The sequence below is a fragment of the Nerophis ophidion genome, linkage group LG10 (assembly GCF_033978795.1).
Source record: "Nerophis ophidion isolate RoL-2023_Sa linkage group LG10, RoL_Noph_v1.0, whole genome shotgun sequence".
In the NCBI taxonomy this organism is placed as follows: domain Eukaryota; kingdom Metazoa; phylum Chordata; class Actinopteri; order Syngnathiformes; family Syngnathidae; genus Nerophis; species Nerophis ophidion.
In genome coordinates this window covers 15,362,431-15,379,032 of record NC_084620.1, presented here as the reverse complement: position 1 = coordinate 15,379,032, position 16,602 = coordinate 15,362,431, and the positions used below count along the sequence as shown (strand labels likewise).

The following is a 16,602-nucleotide window of genomic DNA, read 5'->3' as shown; positions in this document are numbered from 1 at the left end:
GTATGAGTGGTCACTTGTGTACTGCTAGTTGGTCCACTTGTTGGTGGTACCAGGGTGGTTGTTGGCCCTTGAGTTGTAAATACACGGGTAGTTGTTTCTAATTCTTTAGGTAGGTAATAAAGACAGGAGACAACAAAACAACATTTTAGTAATTATACTCTTTAAAAAGTGACACCAACTCAATAAAAACAATGCAATATTGACTTACGAATGACTGATATCGAGTCTGGATCTAGAGTGAGGTTGAAACTGTTGTTTGGACTATTTACAGCCTGTACCAATGTGTCTACCACCACATCCGCTTTTGGAATTTGATCAGTCGATACGGAATTGTTGAACTGTAGCTCCACCTTGACTTGAGTGTTTCCCATTTCTGGCCTTAATTGTTAAAAATCCACAGTTAATTCCAATATAGTTCAGGATGATGTAAAATTGAAGCACCTCTTGTATTACCTGAATCCAATAACAATGGTTCTGAAGAAAATACTTCCAAACGTTTCAAAGAAAATGAAGTCACACTGTAAAGTAAAATGCAGTTTTGAGTAATTTGGCTAAAACAGTGCATACATCTAACATAAAATGTTTACCATTGATATCACTTGTGTTTGAAGACTTTGGTATTGTTCACTGTTGGGATCATTAAATTCTGGAACAAAAGGTTCCTCAATAGTTGCCTCAATAGACACAACTGGTGATGGAACTGAAGTGACTGCAGTTGTTGGTCCATTCGTTGGTGGTACCAGGGTGGTTGTTGGCCCTTGAGTTGTGGATACACGGGTAGTTGTTTCTGGTTCTTCAGGTAGGTAATAAAGACAATCGACAACAGAACAACATTTTAGTAATAACACTCTATAAAAAGTGACACCTACTCAAAAAAACCAATGCAATGTTGACTTACGAATGACTGCTATCGAGTCTGAATCCAAAGTAAGGTTGAAAGTGTTGTTGGGACTATTTACAGCCTGTACCAATGTGTCTACCACCACATCAGCTTCTGGAATTTGTTCAGTCGATACAGAATTGTTGAACAGTAGCTCCACTTCGACTTGAGTGTTTCCCATTTGTGGCCTTAATTGTTAAAAGTTTAAAGTTAATTCCAATATAGTTCAGGATGATGTAAATTGAGGCACCTCTTGTATTACCTGAATCCAATAACAATGGTTCTGAAGAAAATACTTCCAAACGTTTCAAAGAAAATGAAGTCACACTGTAAAAAAAAATGCAGTTTTGAGTCATTTAGCTAAAACAGTTTATACATCCAACCAAAAATGTTTACCATTGATATCACTTGTGTTTGAAGACTTTGGTATTGTTCACTGTTGGGATCATTAAATTCTGGAACAAAAGGTTCCTCAATAGTTGCCTCAATAGACACAACTGGTGATGGAACTGAAGTGACTGCAGTTGTTGGTCCATTCGTTGGTGGTACCAGGGTGGTTGTTGGCCCTTGAGTTGTGGATACACGGGTAGTTGTTTCTGGTTCTTCAGGTAGGTAATAAAGACAATCGACAACAGAACAACATTTTAGTAATAACACTCTATAAAAAGTGACACCTACTCAAAAAAACCAATGCAATGTTGACTTACGAATGACTGCTATCGAGTCTGAATCCAAAGTAAGGCTGAATGTGTTGTTGGGACTATTTACAGCCTGTACCAATGTGTCTACCACCACATCAGCTTCTGGAATTTGATCAGTCGATACAGAATTGTTGAACAGTAGCTCCACTTCGACTTGAGTGTTTCCCATTTGTGGCCTTAATTGTTAAAAGTCCATAGTTAATTCCAATTTAGTTCAGGATCATGTAAATTGAGGCACCTCTTGTATTACCTGAATCCAATAACAATCGTTCTGAAGAAAATACTTCCAAACGTTTCAAAGAAAATGAAGTCACACTGTAAAGTAAAATGCAGTTTTGAGTCATTTGGCTAAAACAGTGCATACATCTAACATAAAATGTTTACCATTGATATCACTTGTGTTTGAAGACTTTGGTATTGTTCACTGTTGGGATCATTAAATTCTGGAACAAAAGGTTCCTCAATAGTTGCCTCAATAGACACAACTGGTGATGGAACTGAAGTGACTGCAGTTGTTGGTCCATTCGTTGGTGGTACCAGGGTGGTTGTTGGCCCTTGAGTTGTGGATACACGGGTAGTTGTTTCTGGTTCTTCAGGTAGGTAATAAAGACAATTGACAACAGAACAACATATTAGTAATTACACTCTATAAAAAGTGACACCTACTCAAAAAAACCAATGCAATGTTGACTTACGAATGACTGCTATCGAGTCTGAATCCAAAGTAAGGTTGAAAGTGTTGTTGGGACTATTTACAGCCTGTACCAATGTGTCTACCACCACATCAGCTTCTGGAATTTGATCAGTCGATACAGAATTGTTGAACAGTAGCTCCACCTCGACTTGAGTGTTTCCCATTTGTGGCCTTAATTGTTAAAAGTTTAAAGTTAATTCCAATATAGTTCAGGATGGTGTAAATTGAGGCACCTCTTGTATTACCTGAATCCAATAACAATGGTTCTGAAGAAAACACTTCCAAACGTTTCAAAGAAAATGAAGTCACACTGTAAAAAAAAATGCAGTTTTGAGTCATTTAGCTAAAACAGTTTATACATCTAACCAAAAATGTTTACCATTGATATCACTTGTGTTTGAAGACTTCTGTATTGTTCACTGTTGGGATCATTAAATTCTGGAACAAAAGGTTCCTCAATAGTTGCCTCAATAGACACAACTGGTGATGGAACTGAAGTGACTGCAGTTGTTGGTCCATGAGTGGTCACTGGTGTACTGGTAGTTGGTCCACTCGTTGGTGGTACCAGGGTGGTTGTTGGCCCTTGAGTTGTGGATACACGGGTAGTTTTTTCTGGCTCTTCAGGTAGGTAATAAAGACAATGGACAACAGAAAAACATTTTAGTAATTACACTATAAAAAGTGACACCAACTCAATAAAACCAATGCAATGTTGACTTACGAATGACTGCTATTGAGTCTGAATCCAAAGTAAGGTTGAAAGTGTTGTTGGGACTATTTACAGCCTGTACCAATGTGTCTACCACCACATCAGCTTCTGGAATTTGATCAGTCGATACAGAATTGTTGAACAGTAGCTCCACCTCTACTTGAGTGTTTCCCATTTGTGGCCTTAATTGTTAAAAGTCCACAGTTAATTCCAATTTAGTTCAGGATCATGTAAATTGAGGCACCTCTTGTATTACCTGAATCCAATAACAATGGTTCTGAAGAAAACACTTCCAAACGTTTCAAAGAAAATGAAGTCACACTGGGAAAAAAATTAAGTTTTGATCATTTAGCGAAAAACTGAGAATTCATCCAACTATCAATGTTTATTTACCATTGATATCACTTGTGTTTGAAGACTTTGGTATTGTTCACTGTTGGGATCATTAAATTCTGGAACAAAAGGTTCCTCAATAGTTGCTTCAATAGACACAACTGGTGATGGAACTGAAGTGACTGCAGTTGTTGTGTTGACCATTGTGGTTGAAGTCATACGAATCGTTGTAGGTTCCAAAGTTTTTGTTGATGGTCCCAATGTGGTGGTTGTTCCTTTTTAAAACAACAGCAATAAGAGTGGTATATTTAGAAAACATGGCTCAAGGAGAAATTAGGACTGCCAGATTAATACAAATTTATATAATAAAATTTAATATAATATAGGGTTGTCACAATACCAATATTTTGGCACCGGTACTGATGAAAATCTTATAATGCATTAAAATTACTTTTCTTATTGCAACCTAAGAACAATTTTGCCTTTAAATAACATACTGAACACACTCGACACATTCACTTTTAGTAGTAAGTAAGCAAACAGGTTACAAAAACTCCTAGTTTTGCTGCTGAGATATGCAGGAACATATTTTGTCATTACTATTACTTTGTCAATTTATGAGGGATAAGCAGTAGAACATGCATAGAATATGTATCTACTTGTTTATTTACTGTTAATATCTGCTTACTTTCTCTATTAATGTGTTCTATGTACACTTCTGTTCAAATGTAATAATCACTTATTCTTCTGTTGTTTGGATACTTTACATAAGTTGTGGATGACACTACAATCTGTGGTATCAATCCAATACCAAGTAGATGCAGGGTCATACATTAGTCATAACTAAAGTTATTCTGTGTCCAGGGTCGTATATCCTGAGTTTATAAACAATAAATAATGACAGAAGGTTTTGTGTTAATAAAGAATATTGATGTAATAAATGTAATATTGGCTATATACGGCTCTTTTACTTGGTATCGTTACAGCTGATCTGTATAGATCCACCCATTTGTTTATGTTCAATAGCGCTAGCTTGCTGTTCGTGGTTAGCTATTGTATCCTCCCAGGGTGTGTAGTAAAGCATGTTTAGCTATTCCTAGTCTTAGGATTATTTGTTGTTTTATCACCATGGAGGCGATGATTAATGTTTTAGCAGTAGTTAAAACAATGCTGACTGCGGATGAACGTTAGCTGATAGCTTGATAGTCATGTTTTAAAGCAATGCCTAGCTGTTTGCTGGCGTTTCGGTGCTATAGCATCACCTTTATTGTTAGTGTTTAAACCAAAATGTGTTTATCTTAAGTACTCCTTGCTTGTGCGTTGCCTAATATGCGCCTCTGCTCGTTAAACCAGCAATGTCATGATGTGACGACAACGTGGCGCTCATGTCCTAAAAAAAAAAAAAAAGCACTGGTATTTTTGTAGTTGTGAAAGTATTTTGACCTGCTCGGTGGATTTGTGGTCAGTGTGTCCGCCCTGAGATCGCTAGGTCGTGAGTTCAAACCCCAGCCGAGTCATACCAAAGACTATAAAAATGTGACCCATTACCTCCCTGCTTGGCACTCAGCATCAAGGGTTGGAATAGAGGGTTAAATCACCAAAATGATACCCAGGGGGTGGAACAAGGGAATGGGTCTAATGCAGAGGGTAATTTCACCACACGTTGTGTGTGTTTCACTATCAGTAGTACTTTAACTTTTTACTATTGTTATTTATTCATTCGTACTTTGGTACTTCATTTGTATTGGTATACAGTACAACTCAAATATTTTGTATAATCATAATAACCTAAAATGCCATTACAACAATGTGAAAAAAAAAAAAAAATCTGTAACACTTTAGTATGAGGAACATAGTCACCATTAATTAGTTGCTTATTAACTTGCAAATTGGCTCTTAATTAGTAATTTTTAGGTACTTATTAGGGGATAGGTTGATTGGCAGCACTAAATTGGCCCCAGTGTGTGAATGTGAGTGTGAACGTTGAATTGAATTGAATTATATTTATATAGCGCTTTTCTCTAGTGACTCAAAGCACTTTACATAGTGACACCCAATATCTAACTTACATTTAAACCAGTGTGGGTGGCACTGGGAGCAGGTGGGTAAAGTGTCTTGCCCAAGGACACAACAGCAGTGACTAGGATGGCGGAAGCGGGAATCGAACCTGCAACCCTCAGGTTGCTGGCACGGCCACTCTACCAACCGAGCTATACCGCCCAGGTAGACAGACGTTGTGGCGACTTGTCCAGGTTGTACCCCGCCTTCCGCTCGTTTGTAGCTGCGATAGGCTCCAGTGCCCCCCGTGATCCCGAAGTAGAAAGGATGCCGTGGCGCAATGGAAGAGTGGCCGTGCGCAACCCGAGGATCCCTGGTTCAATCCCCACCTAGTACAAACCTTGTCACAAATGTTGTGTCCTGAGCAAGACACTTCACCCTTGCTCCTGATGGGTGCTGGTTAGCGCCTTGCATGGCAGCTCTCTCCATCAGTGTGTGAATGTGTGTGTGAATGGGTAAACGTGGAAGTAGTGTCAAAGCGCTTTGAGTAACTTGAAGGTAGAAAAGCGCTATACAAGTACAACCCATTTAAAATGGACGGATGGATAGGTACTTATTAATGCCTTATTCTACCTGGCCTTATTATACAACAGGGGTCGGCAACCCGCGGCTCAAGAGCCGCATGCGGCTCTTTGACCACTCTGATGTGGCTCAGCCGTATATTTGCCGACCGCCCGGAGAAGTCCGGTAGATTTCAAATTTTAATGTCTCTATCAGAAATCTCCCAGGTAAACCTTTTTCGTTTTCACCCAGACATAAACTTTGACGGCGTGCCGTGATGACAATGCCTCTAATACCCTTTCTACATGTCATCGCGCCAGGATTTTCACCATGCTATCTGCGTGCCGGCCTTCCGGTCACATTATGGATGTGATCTCTATCCGAACGCATACGCAACTGCAAGGCATACTTGTTCAACAACCATACAGGTCACACTGAGGTTTGTGATACAAACAACTTAACACTCTTACTAATATGTGCCACACTGGGAACCCACACCAAACAAGAATGACAAACACATTTCAGGAGAACATCCGCACTATAACACAACATAAACACAACAGAACAAATACCCAGAATCCCATGTATCCTGACTCTTCCGGGCTCCTTTATACACCCAGCTACCACCAACCCAACACCCCCCCCCCCATCCACACCTCCGTGCGTAGGTTGAGGTAGGTGTGGGTGGGGGGGGTGTTGGGTTGGTGGTAGCTGGGTGTATAATGGAGCCCGGAAGAGTCAGGGTACATGGGATTCTGGGTATTTGTTCTGTCGTGTTTATGTTGTGTTATATTGCGGATGTTCTCTTAAAACGTGTTTGTCATTCTTTTTTGGTGTGGGTTCACAGTGTGGCGCATATTAATTAGTAAGAGTGCTAAAGTTGTTTAAACGGCCACCCTCAGTGTAACCCAGCGTTTCTCAAAGTGTGGGGCGCGCCCCACTTGTGGGGAATAGAGACATGACAGGTGGGGCGCGAGAAACGCGAGGAGATTCCACTTTATTTTTGTATTTTTTTTTTTTATTCTTAGATTTTTTTTTACAACCCAGTTTTCTATACAAACTGTAAATCACTTTGTGATTCTGTCTATGAAGTTCCCTATATAAATTAATGTAAATTACTTATTTTTCCTGTAGGCTTTAAATTTGTAGGTAGGAGCGAAAGTTTGACAGTCGCAACAGTAACTAATGGGGGCGGGGCTGAGCGGAACGAACTTTCGCACGGATGAGTAGCAGGCTAATCTGTGGACCACAATTACACAAAAATGGATAAATTGGCTTCATATAGAGTTGCATACAGAATTGCTCAATGCAAAAAAGCACACACAATTGCTGAGCAACTGATTCTCCCCGCTGCAGTAGACATGGTGTCAGTCATGCTTGACGAGACAAGCGCAGCAAAATTAAAAGCTGTCCCACTGTCAAGCAACACAGTTGCGAGACCTATATGCGACATTGCAAGTGATCTTGAGGAACAACTCGTAGACCAGGGATCGGCAACCGGCGACTCCGGAGCTGCATGCGACTCTTTGATCACTTTGATGCGGCTCAGCTTGTCACGGCCAGCTCAGCTTGTCATCCTGCTTGTCAAACCTCGGGACAAGCCCACGGCCGCGCGCATCTCTATCCTGACGTGGGTGTCCAAGTTAAAGCGCCTGACAGCGCACCTTGAAGATGTTTCACGCCAGAAGGCCGTTCTTGCTCAGAATCACAAATAGTGTGATATTGAAAACCTCCCCAAGCCAGACAAACTTGTGTTCGAAACTCGGAACGCTATCCCCAACTTTTATGTGAACATGAAAAAGTATGCACTTGGAGTCCTGTCGATCTTTGGATCCACATATGCATGTGAGCAGGTGTTCTCCAACATGAACTTTATTAAAAACAAACATGGCACACGCCTCACAGATGAGAGTTTACAATCCTGTGTGAAGATAAAGGTGACGTCATACAGCCCCGATGTGGAGACGCTGTGCTCTGCGGTTCAGGAGCAGAAATCACATTGACCACGTATGATAAATATTTAAATTTCCTATAATTTTGCGTATATTCACATTTATTAATTGTTCAGTGAAATAGACATTGTATTATTTAGGTTGGCAGCTGCAGCTGACTTCACGGCGCCAGTAAAAGGATGACAGCACAGAGAGAGAGGACAGCATTTTTGGTTCTCTGCCAGTGAATAATTTAAGTTCGGCGTTTTGTTTTTTCATTACTACAAGGAGGATTTAAATAGACATTAAGTGTTTTACTTAACCTTCAACCCGACGTCTTTTTCGGAGTTGAAAACGTTTTGTTGCATGCAGAAATTTTATTTCCTTTTTTCTGCAGTCGTTCGTTGATTTCATAAATGTATGTGAGTGTGAATGTAGTCTGTCTATCTGTGTTGGCCCTGCGATGAGGTGGCGACTTGTCCAGGGTGTACCCCGCCTTCCGCCCGATTGTAGCTGAGATAGGCGCCAGCGCCCCCCGCGACCCCGAAAGGGAATAAGCGGTAGAAAATGGATGGATGGATGGAACCCATCATAGTTTGTTTATACATAGCACAAAGCAAAAAGAAAACTTTATATGCAGTGTTATTTCATTTTTTTATTTTTTATTTTTATTTTATTTTATTTTATACTTTAATTTGTTTGTCCTGTCCAGCTTCTCAGGCAAATCATATAGTTGATGTAGATGCCCATATCGGCTGTTCACATTTACTTTACAGAAGAGAAGTGTAGGATACTTCTCTTGTTGCCTTATTTAAATTTGACTTTATTAAATGTATTTATATTATCATTTTGTGCAGCCGGGCTGGAGCAGCAATGGATAGAAAGAGAAAAAAAGGAAGACAGAGAGGGAAATTTTCGGGATCAGAGGGGGATTAGACAGTGTTATTTCATTTTAAATTTCAAAATAATTTTGTGGCTCCCATTGTTTTCTTGAATTTGTGAAACGGGTCGAAATGGCTCTTTGAGTGGTAAAGGTTGCCGACCCCTGTCGTAGACAAATTAAAATAAAGTCCTTTTGCTTTACAAGTGGACGAAGCTACTGACAGCAATAAAGACTGCCTGTTCATCGCATACGTCCGCTTTGTGAATGGCAAATCACTGTGCGAGGATTTACTGTTTTGCAAATAAATAACAAAAAGAGCCACTGCTGATGAGCTGTTCAAGATAATGGACAGTTTCCTCAAAGAACACGACCTTAAATGGGAAAACTGCGTGGGCTTTTGCTCTGATGGCGCACAGACCATGGCAGGGTCAAGAAACGGGCAGCAGGCTCTAATAAAGAGGGTTGCGCCAAATGCGCATTGGACACACGGCGTCATTCACCGGGAAGCACTCGCGTCAAGGTAGCTCAGCCCCGAACTCAATGAGGTGGCTCTTTTAGTTTATTTATTATTGAACTTGACGCAAGTTATTTGATTTATTATTGAACTTGATGCAAGTTATAACACTTTTGTTTTATTTATTATTGAACTTAATGCAAGTTATTTTATTTATTATTGAACTTGATGCAAGTTATACCACAGCTGCACAGGTATTTTATTTATTACTGAACTTGATATTATTTTATGTTATTGAGTTTGAATGTATACAACTTGATGTTACTTGATATTCAATAAATTTGAAAATGTTAAGCTTGGCATTAGCCATCTGTTGGGGCGATGGGGGCAGGTGGGGCTTGAAAACTACCCCTTGTCCAAGGTGGGGGATGACAAAAAAAGTTTGAGAACCACTGGTGTAACCTGTATTGCCGTTGAATAAGGATGCCTTGCAGTCTCTTACGTGTGTCTGCAATAACCTCGTCAAACAATTCCTTGGGCTGGCAAGCTATTTGTATAAGCTGTAGAGGGCGCTAGTGGTAGTGCCGTCATTGTACGCCCTTATTATTGTTCATTGGGTGAACACCAACGTACATTCGAGAAAATAATTACTCGGAAATTCGGGAGTCTCCCGGGAAAATTGGGACGGGGTGTCAGGTGTGACGCTGTCAAGCAGCATTCATATAAAATTTGTGAGCCACACTAACATTAAATTTACATATTACGGTGCGGGCCGCATGTCTGAGACCCCTGGTTTATACATAGCACAAAGCAAAAAAAAAAAAGTCTGTATGCAGTATTATTTCATTATAAATTTTAAAAGAGTTATGTGGCTCCCAATGTTTTCTTTACTTTGTGAAACGAGTCAAAATGTCTCTTTGAGTGGTAAAGGTTGCCGACCCCTGTTATACAACAACCCTAACCCTAACCCCAACCCTAACCCTCAACATCCGTCCCTGGAGCCTATCTCAGCTGCATTCAGGCGGAAGGCGCATACACCCTGGACAAGTCGCCATCTCATTGCAGGGCTAACCCTAACTAAATAACTCAAAATTATTTGTCACTTACAATATGTTCCCCTAGTGTCCAAATAACTCTTAATAAGTCTTTGTTACTTACAATATGTTTTCCATACTAAAGTGTTACCAGAAAATCATTAAATCAAATCAAATTGGCCCGCTCACAATAGTGGCTTTTACTTTGCCAGAGATTTAGGTGCAGCAGAAGGGTTCTGTTCTGCCAATGTTGCCACTTTGTTGTTATATTTAGCTAGTAGAAGTATGCAATAAGTGAAAAGAATGGCGTGTGTCTTGCGTCGTGCATTTATTCGGGAATCAAACACAAGCGGGTGGAGAAAGGTCAAGTTTTTGGCACATGAGCAGAGGTCCAGCGACTGCCGGAAATTTCCAGAAGCAACCCAACATTTATTGCTTCCATATGCGCTGACAATACACTGGCTTTAAGACACTCGGCCTTCTTGGTGAAATGCTGAACCAGTGGTGTGCATATAGTGGCCCAGGTGCCATTTGTGGAGTGTGGCATGGTTTTTTTGGGGGGGTCCAAGGAACATTGTGGAAATAAAAAACAATCCAAAATAGAAAAATATGACAAAAATGTATAAAGTAGGGAGAAAAAGATGAGATTCTGATACTAATAATAATTAAAGACACAAAGATTTGTCTTCACCTGCTCAGTGGCCTTATGGTTGGAGTGTCCGCCCTGAGATCAGTAGGTTGTGAGTTCCCCGGTCGAATCATACCAAAGACTATACAAATGGGACCCATTACCTCCCTGCTTGGCAGTCAGCATCAAGGGTTGGAGTTGGAGGTTAAATCACCAAAATGATTCTCGAGCGTGGCCACCGCTGCTGCTCACTGCTCCCCTCACCTCCCAGGGGATGGGTCAAATGCAGAGGTTAATTTCCCCACACCTAGTCTGTGTGTGACTATCAGTGGTACTTTAACTTTAATAATGTTTGTATTATGTTTCTAATACCTATGATGTTTCTATTGTCTATTATGGGGTGGTCTAGCTCGGTTGGTAGAGTGGCCGTTCCAACAACTTGAGGGTTCCAGGTTCGATCCCCGCCTCTGCCATCCTAGTTACTGCCGTTGTGTCCTTGGGCAAGACACTTTTCCCACCTGCACCCAGTGCCACCTACACTGGTTTAAAAATGTAACTTAGATTTAGGGTTTCACTATGTAAAGTATTTTGAGTCACTAGAGAAAAGCGCTGTATAAATATAATTCACAATATAATAGATGTTTCTAATGTTTCTTTAGCCTTTTTGGCAGCCTATTTCATTAGAAATAACAAGATGTCAGCAACACCCACCTCTCTGTTATCTTTTGTAGTGTTTACCATAACTGAAAATTTCGTTTTCCTCGGGAAAAAATCTGGATTTTTGGGGGGAGCTAAAATCTACAGATTTGAAGGAAATTTAGTTGACTTACGAATCACTGCGATGGATTCTGGATCCACAGCAAGTTTGAAGGGGTTGCAGGAGTTATTCGCCACCTGTACCAATGTTTCTACCAGCAGCTCATCTTCCGGGACTGGGTAGGACGATGTATTGCTGAACTCCAGCGCCACTTCTACTGTCGTATTTCCCATATGTGGACTTAAGTGGAAAAAAAGGTTGTTATTTTTTAAGATTGTTTTGAAAAAATGTGCTTGTTTCTATAAAATTAAAGTTACCTAAATCCAACAATAGTGGTGTTGATGAAATTAGCTCTAAATGCTTGGATGAAGATCAAGTCACACTGAAAAGTTTATACATGAAAAGGTTTTTTAATGAAATCTAAGGGAATTGCTATGAAATTGCCTAAAGTGTACTTACCATCGTTAATACTTGCGTTTTTAGCTTTTTGTATTCGTCGCTGCTGCGATTATACAACTCTGCTATGAAAGCTTCGTCCAAAGTTGCCACAAGCGACACGATCGCAGTCGACGTCGCTGTAAACCCGTCATTGATGCTACAGATTTGTGCTCTGGAAGGCGTGTAAATAGCCGCAGCTACTGTAGTAGAAAAAAATAGAGTGAATACAGCAAGCTATGATTATTTCATTTTTCACAGTAAGATTATGTTTTGTACTCACTTAGCAGCACTAAAATAGTGCCAACGCCCATAATGTCCTCTATTGCACCTGTAAAAAATGTTGTAAAGGGAATTATAAAAAAAGAAAGAAAAGTATCGAACAAGAAAGGGACTTGAAGATGGTCTGTTAAACATAACCAAAGCAAGGTTGTGACCAAATAACCACCATCAAATGTCATGTAGACCAGTGTTTTTCAACCACTGTGCCGAGATACAGTCTGGTTTGGGGTGGAAGATTATGTAGTTTCACTCATTTGGGTTAAAATATTTTTTGCAATCCAGTAATTATAATCTGCAAATAATGTGCCGTTGTTGAGTGTCGATGCTGTCTATAGCTCGGCAGAGTAACCATGTTATACCATAACATATCAGTAGGTGGCAGCATGTAGCTAATTGCTTTGTAGATGTCGGGAACATGGTTTGTCGAGATCACAATATAAAGACGACGGCGGGAGGCAGTGTGCAGGTAAAAAGGTATCTAATGTATCAACCAAAAATAAACAAAAGGAAAGTGCCCCTAAGAAAATGCATTGAAGCTTAGGGAAGGCTATGCAGAACAAAACTAAAACTGAACTGGCGACAAAGTAAACAAAAACAGAATGCTGGACGACAGCAAAAACTTACAGCGTGTGGAGCAGAGACGGCGACCACAAAGTACATCAGTACATGACATGACAATCAACAATGTCCACACAAAAAAAGATAGCAACGACTTAAACATCTTCAATTGCTAAAACAAAGAAGATGCGGGGAATATCGCTCAAAGGAAGACATGAAACTGCAACAGGAAAATACCAAAAAAACAGAAAAAGCTACCAAAATAGGAGCGCAGGACAAGAACTAAAGCACTACACACAGGAAAACACCAAAAAAAACTTGAAATAAGTCACAGTGTGATGTGACAGGTGGTGACAGTACACCTACTTTGAGACAAGAGCTATTGTGATGCATGCTTGGTTATGGTTTGAATTCCTATCCAACAATCGCGACTGCGACTTTTTATTGTCTACTGAGTTTCATTTCTTGATGATTTCTACTGGTGGTGTGCCTCTTGATTTTTTTCAATGAAAAAAATGTGTCTTGGCTCAAAAAAGGTTGAAAAACACTGATGTTGACCACGAGGAAGTGATTTAAATGTAGGGGGGAAAAATCATAATATGACCCCTTTAAAAAAGAAGAGAACACTTAGCATGTTTATTAAACCTACTATATCGTCATCATGTTCACAAAAAAAATGTAATGTGTCGCTCCTTATGTGTTGTTAATGTGCTATTTTCAGATGGAAGTGCTTCAGTGAAAAGGAAACTCACTGTTGAGTGCATCTTACTTATGTCGGTCGACTGTTCCATCATGGGTTTTTTTGTACCCAGTTTTCCCGGCAACTTTCTTCCATATTGAATTTTTTGGTTCTGTAGCCTGTCACTACTGAATCAAGTCCCAGTTTACATGTTCACAATGATAAGACTACTTGGACAAAATGTGTTGAACAAATGTGTACCAAGAAACGTTTCAGAGATTTTGAGTCATACTGGGCTGTATTACAGTCAAAAACTTACAACCTATTTCATTGCAATATTACGGTTTTGTTCGTGAAAAAATACAACTTTACTTATACTAAAATACAGCTTTGTTTTACCCATATCTGCAGCTGTTTACAGTATCACGACTTGGCGCTTGTAAAATTACAATCTTTTTCAAAAATCTACGACTTTTGTTTCGAAATATTCCAATCATAGTCACGTAAACAATGAAATAGTTTTCTTGGAAAACTGTTAGTCTTGTAGACTATCCCTAGGTCTTAAATGTATTCTCTAAAATTGGCGGAGGGGTTTGTGTTTTAATTATGATTTATATTATTTATTTTCTTCCATCCTTCCGACCCATCCATTTTTCTACCGCTAATTCCCTTCGGGGTCGCGGAAGGCGCTGGAGCCTATCTCAGCTACAATTTTCTTGTCTTGTAAAATTTAAACTTTTTTCTCGTGAAAAATTTTGATTTTATTTGAATTGTGAATTGCTATGGGTTTTTTTTCCTGTCAAAAAAGGGCCCTCTGAACTCTTTCTAGAAACAATGGAAGATGACCAATAAAACAGAACAAAGATAAATGTATTTACGTATTACATCATGTATTATATGTTATTTGTATTTTAAAGTTTGTCTTGAATTTTCAATTGCATGACATTTTATTATACATTACGAATTATTTTTGCTTCGCATTTTTCCTTGTAAAAAATTGTATTTAAAATATCATAACTAGATCTCTAGTTATGTTCCAAAGTCATGTTTTGTTTTTGCTTTTGTTTTCAAATTCAAACTGTGTTTTTGTAATTCTCTTGCATATGTTTCTGCAGAATTGTGGAGTATGCTTGAAATTAAGAGCCTTCATGTGTGACTTTTCTTCAAATAATCATATATTTCACATGGCAGCACATGGATAGAATAACCAAATAGTATAAAAATGAAATGATACACTTACCTTAAGTAAAAGAAAAGACAAGTGTTTAGTTTTTATTCCTCTTCACGTAGATGACCAAACCTTTTGTGGCTAGCTTTGAAAACAACCGAAGCCTTTTTATAAAGTTGGTAGCGTGAGACATCTTTTAGAAATGTCGACCCATAATCTGCTGACAATATGCATTCTCGCCAACGATGACAGTGCCTTGGCTTTGTGTCACAAATGTTCCTTTCTTTTGTTTGCCAATAACAATTTCAAACAACTCCCTATGACCACTTGTCAATCAAAATAGGGCTTTGACAGATGGTTTTGACTCTAAAAGGTTGACACTGACAAAAAACTCACATAATGTGAAGATTTTGATATTATCAATAAAATGTAAAAATATTAATATTAATAATATTAATTTGATAATAAATATTAAAATGTGTGTTTTTTCCACCCAAAGCAAAAAGCGACAAACACCAGCTTTCTACATGCTTACATTAAGAGGAAAAAACAAAATACACACACACACACTCAAACAAATATATAATAATATAACACGTATATACTGTATATATAATATTTATATATGTGTATATATATGTATAATATATATATGTATATATATATATGTGTGTGTGTGTGTATATATATATATATATATGTATATATGTATATACATATATATACATATATATATATATATTTATATATATTTATATGTATGTGTATGTATATATATATACAAGCCCCGTTTCCATAGGAGTTGGGAAACTGTGTTAGATGTAAATATAAATGAAATACTATGATTTGCAAATCATTTTCAACCCATATTCGGTTGAATATGCTACAAAGACAACATATTTGATGTTCAAACTGATAAACATTTTGTTTTTGCAAATAATCTTTATATTTAGAATTTGATGCCAGCAACACGTGACAAAGAAGTTGGGAAAGGTGGCAATAAATACTGATAAAGTTGAGAAATGCTCATCAAACACTTATTTAGAACATCCCACAGGTGTGCAGGCTAATTGGTAACAGGTGGGTGCCATAATTGGGTATAAAAGCAGCTCCCATGAAATACTAAGTATTTCACAAACAAGGATGGGAAGAGGGTCACCAATTTGTAACCAAATTGTCGAACAGTTTTAGAACAACATTTCTCAACGAGCTATTGCAAGGAATTATATTTGTAAACTGTGGAAGTGGTGTCCTCCGGAGCAAAGAGGAAAAGAACCATCCGGATTGTTATAGGCGCAAAGTTCAAAAGCCAGCATCTGTGATGGTATGGGGGTGTATTAGTGTCCAAGGCATGGGTAACTTACACATCTGTGAAAGCACCATTAATGCTGAATGGTCCATACAGGTTTTGGAGCAACATATGTTGTCATCCAAGCAACGTTATCATGGACGCCCCTGCTTATTTCAGCAAGACAATGCCAAGCCACGTGGCCACAAGGTCCTCCTCCACCGGTATTCTCGTTAGCGCCTCCACGTAGGCCACCGTTACCAGTTCTCCAAACGGTAAAACCGCAACCTCCTATGAGGCCACCATTACCTGGTTTTCGGCCCGTTAAACCGCTAGCTCCTCCTAGGCCGCCGCCACCTGTATTCTGGTTAGCGCCCCTTAGGCCGCCTCCACCGGTTCTCGGTCCGTTAAACATAATTCATCACCTCCTTGTAGACCTTCTCCACCAGCTTTTCGACACGCTAGGCCACAACCTCCAGCGCGTCTTCCGCCACCGGTGTTCAATACTAGTCCTAGTCCTAGTCCCACTTCCGGCCAAAATTGTAGATCAATTGGTAGACTGACACGTAGTCCGAGTTCCGGTCAAAGTTCGGGTCCGAGTCTTGGTCCAAATCTTGGCACTAGTCTTA

The 16,602-nt window shown here is 39.3% G+C and overlaps 1 protein-coding gene across 1 annotated transcript; it reads right to left on the bottom strand.

Moving 5' to 3' along the window:
* Positions 1–1,364: 1,364 nt before the first annotated feature.
* LOC133560905 (uncharacterized) lies at positions 1,365–14,898 on the bottom strand. The gene is made up of 8 exons (XM_061913936.1): positions 14,758–14,898; positions 12,282–12,329; positions 12,023–12,201; positions 11,881–11,945; positions 11,637–11,803; positions 1,966–2,171; positions 1,832–1,896; positions 1,365–1,482 (listed from the first exon to the last, which is right to left on the bottom strand). Exons 2-8 carry the CDS (start codon positions 12,310–12,312, stop codon positions 1,365–1,367), a joined length of 831 nt encoding a protein of 276 aa, XP_061769920.1. The 5' UTR covers positions 12,313–12,329; positions 14,758–14,898.
* Between the last annotated feature and the right edge of the window lie 1,704 nt (positions 14,899–16,602).

Coding starts and splice junctions, on each gene's coding strand:
- LOC133560905 (XM_061913936.1), bottom strand. CDS start 12,312: ATGGGCGTTGGCACTATTTTAGTGCTGCTAA. Junction 2,172..11,636: donor AGAATCCATCGCAGTGATTC/GTAAGTCAACTA, acceptor ACCTACCTGAAG/AACCAGAAACAACTACCCGT. Junction 1,897..1,965: donor AAACACAAGTGATATCAATG/GTAAACATTTTA, acceptor TTTACTTTACAG/TGTGACTTCATTTTCTTTGA.